Source organism: Apostichopus japonicus, chromosome 2 (genome assembly GCF_037975245.1).
Source record: "Apostichopus japonicus isolate 1M-3 chromosome 2, ASM3797524v1, whole genome shotgun sequence".
Classification (NCBI taxonomy): Eukaryota; Metazoa; Echinodermata; class Holothuroidea; order Aspidochirotida; family Stichopodidae; genus Apostichopus; species Apostichopus japonicus.
Window position 1 is genome coordinate 25,335,107 of NC_092562.1, and position 19,551 is coordinate 25,354,657.

General features: G+C 40.1%; 1 protein-coding gene across 3 annotated transcripts; it reads right to left on the reverse strand.

Annotated features, from left to right (window-relative positions):
- Positions 1 to 936: 936 nt before the first annotated feature.
- LOC139983799 (DDB1- and CUL4-associated factor 15-like) lies at positions 937 to 18,293 on the reverse strand. Of its 3 annotated transcripts, none has more exons than XM_071997580.1 (12): positions 18,178 to 18,293; positions 16,756 to 16,883; positions 15,612 to 15,756; positions 14,908 to 15,011; positions 13,666 to 13,802; positions 11,097 to 12,419; positions 10,617 to 10,711; positions 9,956 to 10,084; positions 9,356 to 9,465; positions 8,769 to 8,824; positions 7,165 to 7,335; positions 937 to 6,122 (listed from the first exon to the last, which is right to left on the reverse strand). In XM_071997580.1, exons 1-12 carry the CDS (start codon positions 18,271 to 18,273, stop codon positions 6,064 to 6,066), a joined length of 2,553 nt encoding a protein of 850 aa, XP_071853681.1. In that variant the 5' UTR covers positions 18,274 to 18,293; the 3' UTR covers positions 937 to 6,063. The 3 variants fall into 3 exon arrangements, with proteins under 3 accessions (XP_071853681.1, XP_071853689.1, XP_071853698.1); XM_071997588.1 differs by lacking the exon at positions 18,178 to 18,293 and adding an exon at positions 17,926 to 18,149; XM_071997597.1 differs by lacking the exons at positions 13,666 to 13,802; positions 14,908 to 15,011; positions 15,612 to 15,756; positions 16,756 to 16,883; positions 18,178 to 18,293 and adding an exon at positions 13,336 to 13,569.
- Positions 18,294 to 19,551: the final 1,258 nt, after the last annotated feature.

The following is a 19,551-nucleotide window of genomic DNA, read 5'->3' on the forward strand; positions in this document are numbered from 1 at the left end:
GGAGGGTGGCATTCTTTAACCCCTCCCTCCCCGCTAGCTACGCCACTGGCATTATGTCCTTTCTTACAAGACAGTAAAGGTACAGCATAACGGAACCATTTTAAAACAATTCACATGTGTTTGCCAAAACATGTCCTAACATTTGAAAGAACCTATAAAGTGGAGCAAACCAGAGCATCTCTTGCTGTGAACTAAATTTGAACGGAGACTGACTGCTTTCCTCTGCTCCGTTATTATGAGAAAACTTGAAGACAGAGACTAGCACACGTTGTGAACAACTTGATTAGATTAATTAGATATTAAACCTGCCAAGGGGAATACTGTGAAAAGTGCATTGTTCTGCAACTTTGTGGCCATTTTAGAAGATCTAACCAATTTTGTGCCACACTATACGACAAATTAAAGACAGAAATATGTACATTCCTAGAATTATGAATGAACTAAAAACTACTGAATAGGTAATAAGTCAATCAATTATAGACTATTGGATCCTATGTAACAACTGTGCAACGCTTTCTCATGCTCTTAAAACTGAATACTACAAAGTTTGAATCCATACCATGGGTATGGCCCTGAGATGGGGTGAGGGCATTAGTACTAGAAGGAAGGGGTAGAGGTGAGGGCTACATACCCAGACCCTGAGTCAAATGGGGGGGGGGGGGCACATGAGAAGTATATGATATAAAAGGATGTCTTTTCATGTTCATGTTACAATTAAAGGAAATTTAAGGAAAACATAACATAATTGTCCCTGGGGCACACCTCGGCTCTCAGTGCCCCCTAGTGGAGATGGGTGTTGGTGAGTAGCCATAACCCTATGCCCTCACCCCCACCCCAATGTCAAAGTTTATTGCCTGAAATCTGACTAGAGGCAATGGCAAAATTCATAAAACTAAAAAAAAAATCCATAGACAAAAGATTGGGCGACAAAAAAAGTCTTGATTCAGCTTCTATTGCTTATCGTTTTTTTAAACTTTTGATAAATAAACAGAAAAAAATGAAAGCATCAAACCATCAAAGATGATTTGAGTATATAACCAGCCAGATACCATGGGCTTTCTACAGGAGAAGCATGTTTCTTTGGTACTCCTGCATCACGTAGGTAGTAATATTTAACCCACTTGTTCTCTATCACACTCTCCACCACACACACACACACTCTCTCTCTCTCTCACTCAATCGACTGATAATTACTAACGTGAATACAACTTTCCTAGAGCTGCAAAGACCAGCTCCTTCAGTACGATACATTACTAGCACACATTTTACGGACATTGCATTTAAAATTCATACAGAGTGCTGAATGAAGCTGATGAGAGTGAATAAAGTTATAGATAGGTGCTCTTATTATTAGTTCAAATTAGAGTTCTCTCAAAATTGTTGAGACTGCCTTGACCAACCACCCATCCCCCCCCCGCACCCTCCCTATCCCTCCTACCCTGAATATAAAATGACTGTGAAAACCAGACGATTTCGTAGCAAAGACAAGACCTCTCATCATCGTTAACATGCACAGAAATACAGTGAATGACTTTAAAGGAAGACTTTAGGCCGAATGTTAGTTCTGATATGTTATAGTCCAATAAAACAGGAAAAAAGGTTAAATCTCTGGATTGCTCCTTTAAGGCTAAATTGATGATGACGTCATCAGCACAGTGCAGGACTAAACGTTAACGTCAATTCATCATTTTATTATAAGTTGCTTTCATAACTCAACCAAAGCATGTTCTTTAAACTTCATATAAACAACAAGTGCATCCTCGGATGACATCCAACACTAAATATCGATGAAAAACACGTCATATGAGGCCGTGAAATGTCTGATGTCTCCCCATTGGGTTGTGTGTTGCATCTAAGGAACTGGCCGAATGGTCCGTGTCTTAGGCTAGGTTATCCAGCCACTTTCATCAATGATGCTGAGACGATAAAAAGGGTTACCGTTCAAAACTTGAAAAGTGATATGCAAATACAACCTGGACTGATAGCATTGTTTTAATGAGCTATAAAATATCAAACTTAAATTTCTGCCTAAAATTCTTCCTTTCAATCACATTCTAATACATTGGAAAAAACAAAATTCTTTTCTTACTGGAACTGAAGTGTAATTAATGTAGATTCTTCACCTCTACTACTCCCAACACACCACCCCATCCTCCCCCCCCCTTCTCTATCTCCTCCTTTCCCCTGCCTCCGCCCTCCTTCAGAGGAGTAAAACCAAAAATTGAGATAAAATAATATTTATTTATTAATTATTTACATCATCAAAATGCCCATTTTATATCAAATGCAATATTTAAAAGGTAATTAAATGAATAACAAAGTTGTCTCCAAAGCATTTGACACTGGTTGACCTTGAGAGCATAAAGAGAGAAAAAACCCAATACAAAAATAAATAGGAAAAGCGAGAGGGTTAGAGTGCCATTGAATGATAATAAACATTGCCATTCTGTGCTTCTCAAGCCTGGCAGTGTAACAATCCTTTGATTGAATGTAACTATCTATACACTCAGTCACTGTTACTAAGGGTGCCCCCGCCCCCCAAACCCCCCCCCACAATCATAAACCAGCACCACTTGAAGTGACTCGAATCATATTTCCAGCAACAAGAGCTGTAATTCGATATTGTGATTCAAGAATATCAACTGTGGGGTGAAGGTGGGTGGGGAGGGGTGGTGGAGAAGTTGGAGGGGTGGTGGGGGAGGGGGTGGTGGTAGGGGAGGAGGTTCTTTCCGGTTTTGTTTCAGTTTTCTAAATGTGACACTATCCTTTAATGCCAGATTACAGACACACAAATTAAACAAAAAAACACACAAAAAACCCAAGGACAACCAAGATAAAGCATCTAAACTGCAGAACTGGATAGACTCAATAGACAAGATGAATGTATTAGTACAAATGACCAATTGACTTCTCAGAGAAATGCAGAACTACCGACGGGCTCTGTCATCTATTGTGCAAATAGGTCACTGGTAATGCTGGTTTGATAGCTAGACAGCCATGAGTAGACTGGCTCCAAAAAAAATAAACCAATGGCTTGTAATTTCTTAAAATTTTGAGTTAAAAAACTTAAAACAGATCTTGAAAAAAATAATCATTGATGGTGTCTAACATTTACCCTGGCTTGACAATGTAACACTTGTCAGGGGTACCCTCCATGCAATGACTATAAAAGCACAACATAGTAGAACTAAAGTAAGAATTAAAACTATTCAAATCAGGACACAGAGCAAGCAATATAAGGACTGTGACGGTTAAAAAATTGGAAATGTTAAATCAATATCAATTTGGAGAAAAATGAGGACATGGGAAGAAAGATTCACAGAAGGGGGAAGGAAAACACTGCCGGGAGATTCTAAAGGAAATTATTTGTAGACAATCTTTTATCCAGAAACTTCAAATTGTTCCTCTCTTGCCCCCCCCCCCTCCCCATTGTTTTACACTTTTCACTAGGTTATGTGTTGCGTATAACTGGTAAAATCTGCAACTGACACTTTCTGTTATCAGTTATTCAGCAACAAGAATCTCAGAGATACCAAAACTAGGATGTGCTTCTATTTGGTTTTTCTGTGTTGAAATGTGACACAGTGAACTGGGGTGCATTAACCATGAACAGATGTGTTCATGATTGTTAAATTTGCAGAACGTTAATACGCAAAGTATTTATTTTCCAAGTCAAAGTTTTGTATTAATTATTTATTATTAGTATCATTAATATTATTTTTATTACATTTTGAATGAAAACACTAAGATTGAAATGAAAAGTGTTGTTTATGTTTGTTTTTTTGTTATTTCCAAACAGTGGTATAACATATCTTGGGAAAATAAAATTCCTGCAGGGAATCTTGTTTCAATCAACAGTTACATAGATTTGTAGATGGGCATATTACCATTGTTTGTTAATAGTCAATTTCAAAGGTTTCATTCTGGGGTTACATACTCCTAACAACACTGCCTGCTGTTTTCCCTGTCATCCTGATATTAACCTCGAGTTGACCTAAGAAAATGGAGATCAAAACTGACCCAATGACTTGTCACTTTAAACAAACAAATAGGAGGCTCTGGGGCAAATCACAGTTGTCCAGACACAGGAACAAAACAAATAATAATAAAAATAAAATAAATAAATAAAAGATGTTAAAAATATCTGACATACACTGTGACATTGACCATGGCCAAAAAACCCCATAAGAGAGACTCTGTTTGGTACTCGCATAAAACCAGACTATAAGGGTCTCAAAGACAGACACACCTCACAACAGACACCGAGAAAAAAAAAAAAAACATTTTACTGTAGCACAGACTCCCTGTCAGACCAAGGTTAGTCTGATCCATATGACAGTCTGAAATTGAACCCACTAAGTACAGACTTTAATACTGAACCCCATTCAGAATGCACTCTGAAACACACCCACGTTAATTTACACCATACAATGGAGGCTGAAACAGAACCCACTCAGAACAGACTCTGAAACACACCCATGTAAGGTATCACCATATAACAGACTCTCAAACAGAACCCACTAAGTACAGACTTAAATACTGACCCTCATTCAGAATGCACTCTGAAACACACCCACTTTAATTTACACCATACAATGGAGGCTGAAACAGAACCCACTCAGAACAGACTCTGAAACACACCCACGTAAGGTATCACCATGTAACAGAGTCTGAAACAGAACCCACTAAGTACAGACTTTAATACTGACCCTCATTCAGAATGCACTCTGAAACACACCCACTTTAATTTACAGCATACAATGGAGGCTGAAACAGAACCCACTCAGAACAGACTCTGAAACACACCCACTCAAGTATCACCATATAACAGAGTCTGAAACAGCACCCACTAAGTACAGACTTTAATACTGAACCCCATTCAGAATGCACTCTGAAACACACCCATGTTTATTGACACCATACAATGGAGGCTGAAACAGAACCCACTCAAGTATCACCATATAACAGAGTCTGAAACAGAACCCACTCAGTACAGACTCTGAAACACACCCACGTTAAGTATCACCATATCCTGTAACAGAGTCTGAAACAGGACCCACTCAGTACAGACTCTGGAACACAACTGACTCAGAAGTTCAGAACAGACTCTGAAACACACCCACATAAAGTATCAACAAATAACAGAGTCTGAAACACACCCATGTAAAGTATCACCATATAACAGAGTCTGAAACAGAACCCACTCAGTGCAGACTCTGAAACACACCCACGTAAAGTATCATCATATAACAGAGTCTGAAATAGAACCCACTCAGTACAGACTCTGGAGCACAACCGACTCCGAACAGACGCTGAAATACACCCACATAAAACTACACCCTACAATGGAGGCTGAAACAGAACCCATTCAGAGCACGCTCTCGAACGGAAACAGAAAAAAAGTCGGAGCAGAATTCTACTCACACATTTTATCAAATAGATGACAAAACCGACCATAGTCAAACTTGACCCATTGCACTCGATGACCACAATGCGGACATTTTGAAGCTTTGTGGTGCTTATATTACCAAGTAAGGAAGTCATGAACTCATTTGCTTGATTCCATGCCCTCTCATCAGTTTTTATATTGGTCGTTCTTCGGACAGTATTCTACCTTAGATTCGCATTTTCATCAATGATAGATGAGAAACCATCTTTGATAATCAGTCAATCTAGACCTATGGCGGTGCTGTTTTTTCTTCCCCTGGAGGTTCCATCTGAAAATATTATGTGATCGATAATTTTCCTTCCTTTTCGCGATGGAGATAGTTGAGGCGTGACGATACTTTGCTGAACTCTTCCACGAAACCAAAGGTTACTTCACAAACGTTCAATCTGCTTTGCAAGATGCAGTCAATTTGATTAACATATCGATGAAGACATTTGCGAGATTTTCCGGCCACGGCAAAGAATCGGGAAAGGAAGTTGTACGTTGAATCCTTCGATGTCTCAACACCACTTTTGTAAAACTCACGAATATTTCCCGGCTCCTCAATATCAGCCTCACGAATCACTTGGCAGTTCTTAAACAAACACCTTCCACTTCATCTCTGTTGACGAATATCACGTAAGTATGATGGCAACGTAATGGACAGGATCCAACAATCTGGTTAAGGATTTGTCTGAAAATGAAGTACATTTTATTAACGTAAGAACAGGATAATGATAAGTAAAATCCTTGTTCGACTCTCTTTGTTTCCTGAATTGTTGTCACAGAGAAGTGTCAATGTTGTCCTCAGCTGATTCAAGATGAGAAAGGCAGCAGCAGCAAGAAAAATTATCAAAAACAGGTTAAAGAGAAAAGTCCAGCGTTAATTACTTTTTTAATGAATGAAAATGGAACATGAACTTCCCATTCGACTTCCGAATTGCGGTTTTCCCAGAGAGCAAAAGTTGACATTGATACACTTTGTACTCAAGGTAGGAAGTCATACATTTATATTGCCAATTGGGTTTCTTCCAAATTTTGCAAAAAATTTCTTCTTTCAATTTGAATGCATCATGCCATGAATACACAACATTCATTAGTTTTCTGTCTTTTTTTTTTTGCAACATTCTAAAATAAAGTTGATATTTGATACATGATTCTACCACCATGACAGTGCAACATTATATTTTCTAACCTAAAAATCTGAAATATTTTCGACACATACAAAACTCCTAGTCGCTCGAATTTATGTATAAATATGTTAATGGACTTTTGCCTTCTAACTTTGATGATTACTATCTTTTTAATTGTGACATTCAAAACTACAATACACCCTTTTGTCAAAACTTCCGTACAAATGTTATCACTTCCGGGAGGACTAATCAACTTCTTTATCAATTCTGGAATAGTTTGGACAACAAAATAAAAACATCCACTAGTATTCATTGCTTCAAACAAAAAACATGAGATCCATTTGACTCAACGATTATTATCATTAAGCAGTGATTTTTTCTTTCTTGCTTTTGTCTTTTCTTCTTCCTCTTACTTATCCTTTGTATTCTTTTGTTTATTGTTTTTGTAACGGGGGACTGCTCGTTAAAATCTCTGCTTCTTCAGACCTTCTCCACCTCCTTGTATATTAACTATTCACCATTGTATTTATATAATTTGGAAATAAATCAAACTCAAACATCTGAATGCCGTGTTACTTTTAAGAACCATCTGAAGGAACTTACTTTTAAAGACTGCTTCGTTGGTGAGTATGTGGACGCTGTTTGAGTGGTTTTGAGGCAGCGCAGCTTTCCTCTGCAGCTGAAGTGTCCTCAGAAATCCAGGATTCCACATTTTGATCAGTTGTGATTGGTCGAAGGGTACCAGATCTTCAATGTGTAATGTCTCATACGTCCCTGATACAACATTGACAGACATAAAGAGAGATAAAGAGTTTAAGAGAGCTACTTTTAGACTCAACAATCATAACAATCTGATGATGATGATGACGTTATCATGGTTTATTCCAGAGATATCTCAAGTTACTTTTCTACGAGAGCCATTGAAGCAAAGGGATGAACACCATCAAAATCTCACTAAACCTGTATTGCGCAATGGGCAAGGTGGGCCAGTAGGGTGCTTAAGTAAGAGTGCTTAAGGGTGTAGGGTGCTTAAGTTACAGTGTTTTAGCCAAAAGGGTGCTTAAGTTAGGGTGCTATTGTGTGTGGGGTGCTTGAAATATAGGGCTTAAGCCAATAGGGTGCCTAGGACAGTAGGGTGCCTAAGCCCGTAGGATGCTAAAGTTATGGTGCCTAGGACAGTAGGGTGCCTAAGCCCATAGGATGCTAAAGTTATGGTGCCTAGGACAGTAGGGTGCCTAAGCCTGTAGGATGCTAAAGTTATGGTGCCTAGGACAGTACGGTGCCTAAGCCAGTAGGGTGCTAAAGATAGGGTGTAGGGTGCTTAAGTTGAAGATCTTAACATATTGCATACACTATGAGTGCAAACTTGGGGGCCAATTTGTTTGGCAGGCCAAAGTTAAATCCTGCAGGGGCCAGGGTTTGGCCCAGAGACCACCTACTGAGAACCCCTGTCATAGTCTTTCCAATAAGGATACTAAACAGGAAGACTACTTCACAGATAAATATGCAAATTTGATTTGATTGATGATTCCACTGCTTTAATATTTAGTACTCAGGGTTATAGCCACGCCGGCCGGCGGCGGCCGGTGGTAACCGCCACTCACGCCTGCCGGCCGGCATTGGAAGTGAATAAACAGTCCACTGGCTGGCACAAAAAAATAGTAAAATGCTTGTGAAATACAACAAAAGTAACAAATTTGCCGTAAAACATGATCATAACGTCACCTTTTTCTGTTATTTACCAATTGTAAATCTGAAAAGTAGCAAAAATCACCCTTAAGCGGGCCCCTGGACCCCCGGCCGTGAGATGGGAGAGCTTCGCTCGCTACGCTTCGCAAATTTATTTAACCAGCACTCACAATCTCCTAGCTATAACCCTGTTAGTACTAAATACTTTCATTGTTGCTTAATAGGTATCAAAATACATGTGCACACTGTACAGATCAGGTTAACCCTAATCAACAGCTCTGGGAGAAATCATAGACGGTTACTTCATGAAGAAGAGGGAAGACATACCATAATGATGGTAAATTCTTCCAAAAGAAACTTAGCTTTCACAAGGTACTTTATGAATCAATAATCCTTTCTTGTTTTCATCAGACAGGGATAACTGAAAACAGAAGAACTACCGGTCTCTAAAAGAGTACGCATGTTTGACCACCAGGGTGAAACGCTAAAAGCCTTTTAATAAAATAACAATCAAATACCTGTTTTCAGATTCCAAGCAAAGCTGAAACCGGTTTCGAACACTTCTGGAGTGTCGCTGTATTGAGATAAAAACAAACTTCGAGTAAACTATCTTCCAATAGCGAGTACAATTAGTTCAAGGAAAACCTACTGGCTTTTCCTCCCAAACAGTAATCATAATCGATCAACCAGTTCTACGTCGTTTTCAACCGAGCAACTAGGGCATTGTTGACTGTTCATCTCTGAACAGGTCTATATTACAAATAAATTTATTTCAATTTATCATTCATATGCAGAATCATGAAAATTTTTGGCAGACTTGACATAGAATTTTCAGTATTCAGTTAGTCCATGTGAATGATTAACCAAGACCTGTCCAATGTCTTGGCAATCATTCACAGTGTATAACGGCCCGGTAATGAAAGACTCAGTCAGTTTAAAGGGGTAGGGTGGGAATGGAAGGGATGGTAGTTGCAGGGGTCTAAGTTATCGTCCCTTGATATTGGCCGTACTGCCCCTGGAGAGTTGATAGTGGTAACACATTAGCATAAATTGTATTGATGTAGGGGGCAGAGGGGGGTGGGGGGAGGAGGGTCCAATAATTCACCTCGTTGGATTGTCATCAAACTCAAAGATATCCACAGATGTCTTGCTCTCTGGCCAGGCCCTCACTAAAGCTTTCAGCAACACATAAACAGTGCTTGAATCGGGGCAAACCTGCAGTAAGAGATGGTGACAATTGATTGACAAAATTCAACATGAAACGAAAAAGACTTGACAGTTTAGCATATTCCAAAAGTGTAGGATTACAGACGCTGTGTGGAACGAAGGGATGACACCACCGAAGGTTAGGTGATCGCTCAAAGCTCAATAGCTACTGCTTGCTGAAAAAAAATGAAAATATTGTAGCAATATTTCATACCAAGAGCTCAGGTTTGATCAGTTTAAAGTTGGATATTCTCGAGTGGGGGCCCGGTTTCGACTAGCCTCCATAGAGCATTTCAGCAGGCATATTCACCAACCACTGATTACATCAGAACACATCAAAACATATCAAATATTTAAATTATATTAATTATATATGAGAGACACCCATAACCATTCATAACATTAGAAGTGACACAACTATGAAGAAAGAAAAAAAAAGGGTCGCAGAAAGACTGTGACGTGATTGGAAATAGTCTCATGGGCAAAGCATCCAACTTACATCTAGAATGTTCATGTCATAATCTGTGAATGAGATGTACCGTTTGCCCCAAGTAGCTCTCTTACAGATGGCATCGCAGATGTAGTGCTCTGCGTCGAGAGTGATCTGACGAACCTCGATACACGGATCCTGAAAAGAAATTTGTGAAAATGTTAGGTCTACTATTTGTAAGTACATGTTATCACATCACACTTGAGACAAACGTATCTCTGTCACCAGAAAGTGGACCTCCGTGTCATTTATTAGTTTTTTAAGTTTTCTTTTCAGTGTGTTTCTCCTTTTTGAGATATTTTGAAAAGATCTTTCTTTCTATCACAGAATCAGACCCCCCCCACTCCCTCCCCCCCCCCCCCAAAAAAGGGAAAAAATGTTGTTCTCTTTCATTTTTGAGAAGAACCTATTCTCCCTTGAGCGTTACAAAATTTGCAATCTTTGTAGAACACTTACTGGGAGGTTACAAATTCAGAAAGAGAAAAAGCGATTGATTAAAAGTCTGTGCAAGCAAAGTATTTCACAAACTAGTGGGTTGGAAAAGGATGATGTACGGAGGGGTATAGTGGAGAGGGCATTGGGTGGTGGTTGGGAGTAGGGAATCCATTGAAAAAATACTTTGTAATTGGAATGTAAAAAACAAAATGTGGCAATTTTGAGGAACACCCACCTCGGGAGACGCTTTAGACGATTTCTTCAAAGACGCCAGGTCGTACGGCCCTGTAACATGGATTGGAACCATGTTGTGGTAATCGGGTCCATAATCTTGATGAGAGAGATAGAAACGTTTACAAATGTAAGCTTACATTACAAACTGAAATTAATATGGCAATGGAGGGTGGGTAAGAAGAGTGGGTAAGAGGCGTGGGTAAGAGGGGTGGGTAAGAGGGGTGGGTAAGAGGTGTGGGTAAGAGGTGTGGGTAAGAGGTGTGGGCAATCGAAGTTCAAGTACGTTGTAATTCATAACTTATGACAGTATTTAGCTTTGATTACTTAATCCCATCATCAATCCCACTCCCCCTCCAAGATACCTTACCTGGTACTTTCCCATACTATACAGGAGTAAACGATACGGGGAGGGGGTTCGATATCAGGGGGGGGGGAGTGGTTGTACCATTGGTGGTCAAATTCCTAGGATCCTATCACTTACTGTCATGATCAACATTTCCATTATTCTCAATGGACCCCTTCTCCACAAATCTTCTCAAGGCGTAAAATATCCGCTGCATGTTACAGGTGCAGTCCTTGATGGTTGCGTTGCTGCTCTGAGTGTCGTCAAAGTCCGGGCAGTGGTACGGGCAGGTTCCGTCCAGTTCGCTCCCGATACTGCTCTTCCCGTCCGACGTCTGCGAGGCAGCGTCGAAGGCGAACGTCAAACCGCCCGTCCGTTCGGCCCGGTGGAGGTTTTGGAATATACCGTTCGCGATGGGGGTACACGAGGTACCCGAAATATTGCATAGATCCGAATTGCATAGAGGTGACTGCCTTCCACTTTTGGCAGCTTCGGGAAAACCTTGGTAGCTCCTCGCTGACTCATTTCCGTTTCCAAATTCACATTTGCCACCACCGCTGCGCGGCGACTGTCTCGATTCCAGAACATGCTCCCGCTCCTCCGAGAGAGGTTCCGCCTCTCCCAGCGGATGACGGAAGTCATCCTCTCCACCAGAGGAGATATAGTCTGATAAATTGCACGGGCTGGTTAAGTGATCTAAGGCCAAGTCGTCTCCGTCTTGACGATGGGAGGCACTTTCAAACACACACGGCTCGGTGCTGGAGTCTATGGAGCATTCTTGGTTTGCCTCAGGTTTGGTGCCTGTAACGTGAGTTATCTCCTGACATAATCTGCAGGTTTGACAACCTGCTTCAAACACACTCTGGATGGAACAGGACTCCACAGTTTGTTTCCCTTTGTCACCTTCGTCCAGCATATCCAGCATGTCCCTCGACTCTCTAGGGGTCGGTTTGTGGCCCCCCTCCTCGGCTCTGTGGTGACATTTCCTTAACCTCAGCTGCACCTTTTGTATACTTTTGGTCTTCTTTGCAAATTCAAATTCGGAACTTCCCAACGAATCCCCACATCTGCCGTCCGACGGACTTTCGCAACTTTGAAGCTGTTCCATTGTGGAGTGAAAATCTCCATTGGAAAGTGTCCTCCTAGGAGGTTTATTTCTCGATTCGCTTTTCCGGGGAGTGTCTTTGAAGGAGAATCTTCCGGCGGACGGAGAGAACACAGCATCGGATACCTTACAGAGGTTGACCGATAAGGCAATAAGGGTATCACCAGAGTTCAGAACCACCACTCCATCCTTGCGCATGGAATGTATCGGAGAGAAACCAGGGAAAGGGGGCGACATTTCGAACCTGGTGTGAACTGCATAACTGTGTTTGAGACAACAGGGTGGAGGAGGTTCCACAAAGGAAACAGGACCGAACTCGTCTGCCAGTTCAGGGGGTATATCACCAAACGGCATATCTACAAAGAAAATTAGGTAAAAAAAAAAATTAAGAAAAAGAAAAAAAAGCAAGTAACGTTGGAAACTTGAAAACGAAATGTTTGCTGCGAATAAGAAGGGATAAATCCCACAAATCTCCCACAAAGAAAGATTATTCAGCTATTCTTAGCATTATCATCTAATTATTGAAAGGCAAGGACCAAATGCAAAAATTCAGTACTGCCAGTGTAGTGACCAGCTTGGTCATCAGGTCTTCCATGTGATGATAAGAAACCAAAAACCAAGAACTGGTCATCCACAAATGAATGGAATTCAAAAACAGCATCTGTAATGATTAACATCAGATGATGCAGACAGACACCTCTCTTTATCACGGAAAAATAACATGACCAAACAACTGAATATCACTCACCCTCCCCATCCTGTCCCTCTCCCCTCCCATCCTGTCCCTCCCCTCCTGTACCCTTCTAATGCCTTCCTATCCAAAAGTTGTTAATATTTAGCCTTTAGGAATTCTAGCAGATTTACCAAGCTTTCGTAAGCTTCCCTTTTGGCCAAAGCTTTATTAATACATTTCATGTTTAACATGATTTGTGAAAGCGGTGGTTAAACCTTGCTACCGTAATTCCATTCAGATGTTGTATTTTATCTCCCCAAAGAAGAGCAACTTCTGTCTATGTTCTCTGACGACCTGCATAATTAACAGAACCTGCAACCCTTGATCAAAGATTGTGATCACTCATGCAAAACAAAGTTTCAAACCTGAACTTGGGTACCCTAACAAAATATCTTGCTTTTCCCCAAGAATTTGACTGATTTGAAAACTGACAAGCTCAGAACAGAATAGCAAACTACTTCCTTTCGATCAAGATGCATTCATCATAAACGCTATTTAAAGTTTATATGACTATCAGCTGACAGATCTATAATATTAACCCGCATCCCTGCCTGGTCTATGGTAGTCTCCCGAATGCTTGATATTGGTGCAGGTGGGGCACGGAGAATACTGAGGGACGGCCGTGATGGTCACATAGCATGCATTCATCATGTACACTATTTAAGGTTTATATGACTATCAGCTGACAGATCTATAATATTTACCCGCATCCCTGCCTGGTCTATGGTAGTCTCCCGAATGCTTGATATTGGTGCAGGTGGGGCACGGAGAATACTGAGGGACGGCCGTGATGGTCACATAGCATGCATTCATCATGAACACTATTTAAGGTTTATATGACTATCAGCTGACAGATCTATAATATTTACCCGCATCCCTGCCTGGTCTATGGTAGTCTCCCGAATGCTTGATATTTGTGCAGGTGGGGCATGGAGAATACTGAGGGACGGCCGTGATGGTCACATAGCATGCTAACTTCTCGTCTGGGGTAGGCTTACACGAGGCACTGTGGGTCAGCCATAAAAAACAGGAGAAAAGGAGGCAATTGTAACTGCCATTCGATATGACTGTTAAACTGTTTAAACTGATAACTGAGACAAAGAAGAATTAATAAAAAATAAAATATTTAAAAATGCAAACGTTTTATAATTATTACAAATCTCTGTCCATTTAGTCTTCTTCGTCTTTCAGTCCATAATCTTTCGACTGATAACAAGACAATTTTTCGTACAGTACAGTTGACAGTAAGAATCCACTGAAGTTGGCAACATTGTGACCAAGGCTAACGAGTTTTAACCACTGAAGTTGGCAGCATTGTGACCAAGGCTAACAAGTTTTAATCACCGGTATAATGCAATCAGCATTTCATGATTCGATCCAATGTATGTGAAATCACAGTTGAGAATAAGAAGAAGCATAAACACATGTCTTAAATTAATTAAGGCGCAGGTCTACACAGTGCAGCACTGTAGGGAAATTTTATGTAGCCTGCAAAAGAGTTTTTGAAATCTTATTATTTGTAACCTGCAGAACTGCATTTCCCATTGAATGTAATCTGAACATTTTGGTCAAAGGAATGGATTGGGCAGAAAATGTCATGTGTGGTTCTCACAACCAATTTTGTACCTCTCCTCACCCCCTCCCCCCTCCTTACTTGCCCACTTAGGCTATGCAACTGTACCTCAAAATCCTCTCTTGAAGCTTGAGCATTGAGTTGACAATTTCAATCGTCTTGGCATCACTTAAGGTAAGGTTAGATTACAAGTCATCAAAGTGAGAAACATTCAAATGATTTTAATCACCGAGTTACCAACCAAAGATTAACTAGGCAGATATTCTTGCCTTGATTCCATTCTCAATATCTTGTTGCTCAGGCGTTTTTATTAATTTCAATCTCACATACCACACATTTATATACAAACAGCAGAACGTTCATTAGCAAAGTCACTTGACTGACTCGTTCTTTCTTCAATTCAAACAAGGCATTTCACTACTCAATCTACTTGAATGGAAATGTGTCCAGATCTCAGGCAAAATGTTGCTATATAGCTTATTGCAAATATTCAGCAAAATGTCCTCAGAATCAAATATATTTAGCAAGTTTTAGCTACCAGCCATAAACGAGTATCTTTGTGTCATCGGTCGGCCAGCTGCAGACAGCTAGATGGAGAGCAAGGCTTATCTTCTCCTCTGCGAATAGTTGAATTTCAGACACCTGTGGAATCGGAAAAGGAGAGTGAGATAAGGTACCTTGATTTATTCAAATCAGTACAAATATTCAGGAGAATTATGCATCATGTGATAATGGATTCATTGTTATTTAATCTATGTCATGCAAATGGGGGTGATGACAGGTCCATTAGATAAAGGCAAAGATGTTGTTTAAACTGATGACAGTTAGCATGTGAGGGAAGAGGGTTCAGTACTTCGGCCAGTCATAGTTAAGCAGGGAAAAAAAATCCACTTTCTAATTCGAAATTAGTCATCTTAGTCGAGTTTAAATCGTTCAGCGGTTTCCCGTGACCTGACAATGGTTATGTCCAACCCATTTATTCTCTGCTGGTTTATGGATTGTGCCTTAACTTCCTTCCATGTGGATATATTACTTATTGGCGAATATACATAATACAATAATGTGCACTGTGGTATACAGTAGGATATCTATATGTAGACCACAGGCACAGAGAGTTAACCAATAAGACAGAATCTTCAGATGAAGTTGGTCCCCTTTCTCGACACTACCTTTCCAAAATTTTATGGAACAAAGTAAAAGGAAAACTTGAAGCCAATAAACTTGATTTGTTGTGGAACTTGCCTTCACCATAGGTTGTCTGTCTCTAAATTTCCACCAGTGAAGCTTGTAAGAGTAACAGGGCATAGCGCTATCTTCACCAAAGTCCAAGACCAGCGTGTATGATATCACAAACTGTCCATCTTTGCTAAATCCCATAAAGACATGCCTGTGTGAAGGTTATTTTTAAGAAAACATTTAAATTTCCATTGGCATACCTTCCCTACCAGGGCTGAGGGAGTTCCTTCCTTTAATTAATATGACTTTAACTATATTTATAAATATATATCTTTCATGGTCAACAGGCAGCAGGATTTGCCCTCAGAATAAAATCATTGTGAAAGGTTAAATGGTTTTGGGAAGTACTCCATATGTTTAAGTCTCTGGTTCTCAATAAGTTGAAAGTATATACAGTATCACAAACATTGCTCAACTTTTACATCAATTGGTATATGGGAGGCGGTCACTGTTCCTTTTCCAACAGACAAACACCACAGGTCAAAGTTTTCTATGGCATAAATGAGAAGGCGACCACTGGTTGTTAACTTGAATACCTGTGCAAAGCAACCATGATACAACACCACAAAATTTTGTATAGCCCGAGTGCGAACATGAAAGTATATTATGTCCACAACATGGGTCAAATAATTAAACTTCTGCATTGCAAAAGTTACAATTGTTTTTTCTTTTACAAATAAATACAAGGCCATCAACTTGGATCACATTTATTTTCGATGGTCAAATTTGTATACATGTCCAATATTACCAGTACCTCGAATGGCCTGGAAAAGAGCTCTGGCCGTCTGAAAACCACAATTTAGCAGTATCGAACAATCTGACGAAGACTAAAGATTACAATGACCAAAAAAAAAAAAATGGTGGACATTATGCACTGCTAATTTTATTAGCTGTTTTGTAAAATGTCTTTCAGGACTTCAACTAAATATTTTAATATTTGTGGGTTTTTTTGGCATGTGGTCACAGTAATATCCTGACAGGACCAGACAATTTCTGTGACCCTGGATTTGATAGTTTGACAGGATTTTCCAGTCCCTAGTTCCTTTTGGCATCCCATATTGTACTTGGTTCCCCCCCCCTCCTCCCTCCCAAAAAATACAAAAAAATCTTATGGCTCCTCAACATGAAGCTACTAAAACATGACACCTACCCATCTTCCAGCAGAGTGTTATGGTCAACAATATCCTTGAGTGGTACTGCCATCCTTCCTGGTATCCTTCCAAACAGAGACTTGCACACTGGAAAAGCATGGCGAGTGGGATGGACACTTCCTCTGAGCTGTTTCAGGGGAGAAAAAAAGGGGGGGGGGGGAAGGTGAAAAGGACAAAGTTCCATCAACAGTCATTTCTCTGGCTAAATTAAGGTAAAGTTTACTAACATGTATTGAAACTTTATTCTGAAGAATATCTGGCAATACAGTATATGCCTAGTTTAGATTTAACATTTCGAGTAACTTATATTATCAATTGATATTATAACTATAATATTTATATCAAAATAAAACAAAACTGGTAGCAAACTGCTTATCCATAAAAGAGCCTGTGTAAGACGATGTGTTAATTAAAGAGGGTCTGACATTTCCATCCTAACAGGATTTTCTTCAGAGGTTGAAATATTTAGATATATATTACTTAAAATCAAAGTTTATTTACAGTGTGCAATAGCATTTAAACAAGTTTGGTGGAGATGAAGAGCTGTGCAGCTCGATCATATATCATGCACTAGGGTGGAGGGAGAAGGTTAGGGTTAATTTTATGTGAAATTTATCCAATACCTTTTCAGGTAATTATCTTTAGTGGTTGAATACTCTACCTAAATCCAGCCTGATTAAATTTACAAAATGCTTATCCAAGGTATTTGTGATGGACAACTAGGCCTAGCCTATTTAATGTGCAAACTTGGCCAACTTCTTCAGTTTTCCCTAGGCTATGCAAGTTCGGAGAAATAGCAGAATACCCCGCAATTCATATACACAGGGTAAGCAGGGTATGCTGCAATTAAGCAGCAAGTTCCTAAGTAATCATTGTGCCTAGGGCAAATAAAAACTTATTATTACAATTTTTAGTGAATGTTTCAAAAGTTTCCTAACATTTTGATTTGTGTATACCATTAATGCAAAACTTTAATACATGGACCAATTTTAAAAGAGTAAAAGTAGGCCTAGCAAACAAGTCACGTTTACAGTGAGTATTGGAAGTTAGTTCCACTGAGTGAGAGCTTTGTGTAGGCCTAAGGTACTTTTCAACATTTACTGTAGCCTAGGTGCTGAACTGATAACAGTTGCGACTTTTGGGGTAGGCCTAGTAAACGCAAAACTTACAAATCCGATTGAGTGAACGTTTGGCTAGGTAAACGTAATTCTTGGTTAGGACTCTGGGGTCGAATAGATTGGCCTACAGTAGCCTAGGCTTGGCTTGCTGAAGCCTAGTCAGAGTCTGACACTTAGGCTAGGCTGGGATAATGTTAGGCTAGGCTGACAAGTTTCACTACGACGTTACATCCCGCATTGAATTTATATATGTTTCAGCCCATAAAAACAGCCAAATTGGGAAACAATAACCTCTGTCACTACCTGTCTCATTTGCAGACGATGAACAACGTTATAACTGCCAAAAAGACGGCCCCTTGAACAGGATATACAGGGAAAGTGGTTTGTTGATCCCGCCATTTTGGAAAGATGGCGGTATTTCAAATTGCGCCTTGAAATAGACACTACGCTTTCTCGTTCATAGGGAACGCCAAAGCGACGTCGAACAGGTGACGTACCGCATTAAATTGTGTCACACTCTCTAAATTCGTCCAATTCGTCACTTTTAAGCAAACATAAAAGTGTTAACTGGAATATCCTATCCACCACAGGATTGGTGAGGGCTTGGCCTGCCATAGCCACTGCAGATTTCCATATCATGACTGTTTAGATTTGGAGCTAGAAGAGGAGTCTTACTGAACCCCAATCGTTCCGTCTACTCGCCAGGACAAGGGCGGCAGAACCAAGGGGGGGGGGTGGGGCACAGGGGGCACGTGCCCCACTTTTCCTCAGGTTAAAAATGTGCCCATTTTCTACAAAAAAATTGTACTATTGATAACCTTATTAGGTCAGCGATATTTCAGTAAGAGATCTAATCCCAATTTAGAACTATCAGGGGCGTAGCCAGTATGTAGCACTTTAGGCCCGACCTACACTTTTTTTGGCCAAGTTATCTTTTTTTCTTTAAAAACACATAATTGCTGGACGAGTTTAAGAGTCTAGACAGGAAAACTATTGAAATAAACATAGCAAGATTATGGCTAAATTAGGTGACCTATATTCTTCTGTCATCTAGACTGTCATTTCTATCGCGTGCCGTTTCATTCAACACTCTACCCGCCGAAAAAAAGACTAGGATCCGATCTTGTTAGTTGTTAAACATCTAGTTAAGAACCCGTTTACGCAGATAAAATTTCAGTTGAGAAACATTCCACAGTCAAATAAGCCTATCGTTGATTAACAGACTTTATATGTATATAGCTGCAGCATTTGGTTGCCTGTTGTTGTCACGATCGGCGCTCCAAGTTCCAAAACAGCCTTTTCGATAAACATTTACTAGCTACAGTTGTATCAAAGACAATTACTGGCTATAGTTGTATCAAAGACATTTCTGGCCTATCTTTGTATCTACAAGTATCAGAAGTTGAAAAGTAAGACTATTCTGTACATGTACCTTGCTAATTTTAAATACATTATGTAGTATTGAATTACGTACTATTTTAACTCGTTTTTTTTTTTGGGGGGGGTTTAATAGTGACATTGAATGAGGTGTCTCAAGTTAGCAAGAGGCCAGGGAACCAGAATGAACACTCGGGAAGGGCCGTTTCCGGCCATCTGAGGGGTTTCAAAAACCAAAATTTTCATGTACTCTCAGCGCCAACCGATGGTGGCGCTCCGCTCAGATTGTCGTGCCTACAA

Excerpts from the sequence above, each read along its gene's own strand:
- LOC139983799 (XM_071997580.1), bottom strand. The coding sequence starts at position 18,273 with ATGGCGGGATCAACAAACCACTTTCCCTGTATATCCTGTTCAAGGGGC. Across the intron at positions 13,803-14,907 it reads AAGATACTCGTTTATGGCTG|TGCCTCGTGTAAGCCTACCC; the intron begins GTAGCTAAAACT and ends GCTGACCCACAG. Across the intron at positions 9,466-9,955 it reads ATGACATGAACATTCTAGAT|GTTTGCCCCGATTCAAGCAC; the intron begins GTAAGTTGGATG and ends CTCTTACTGCAG.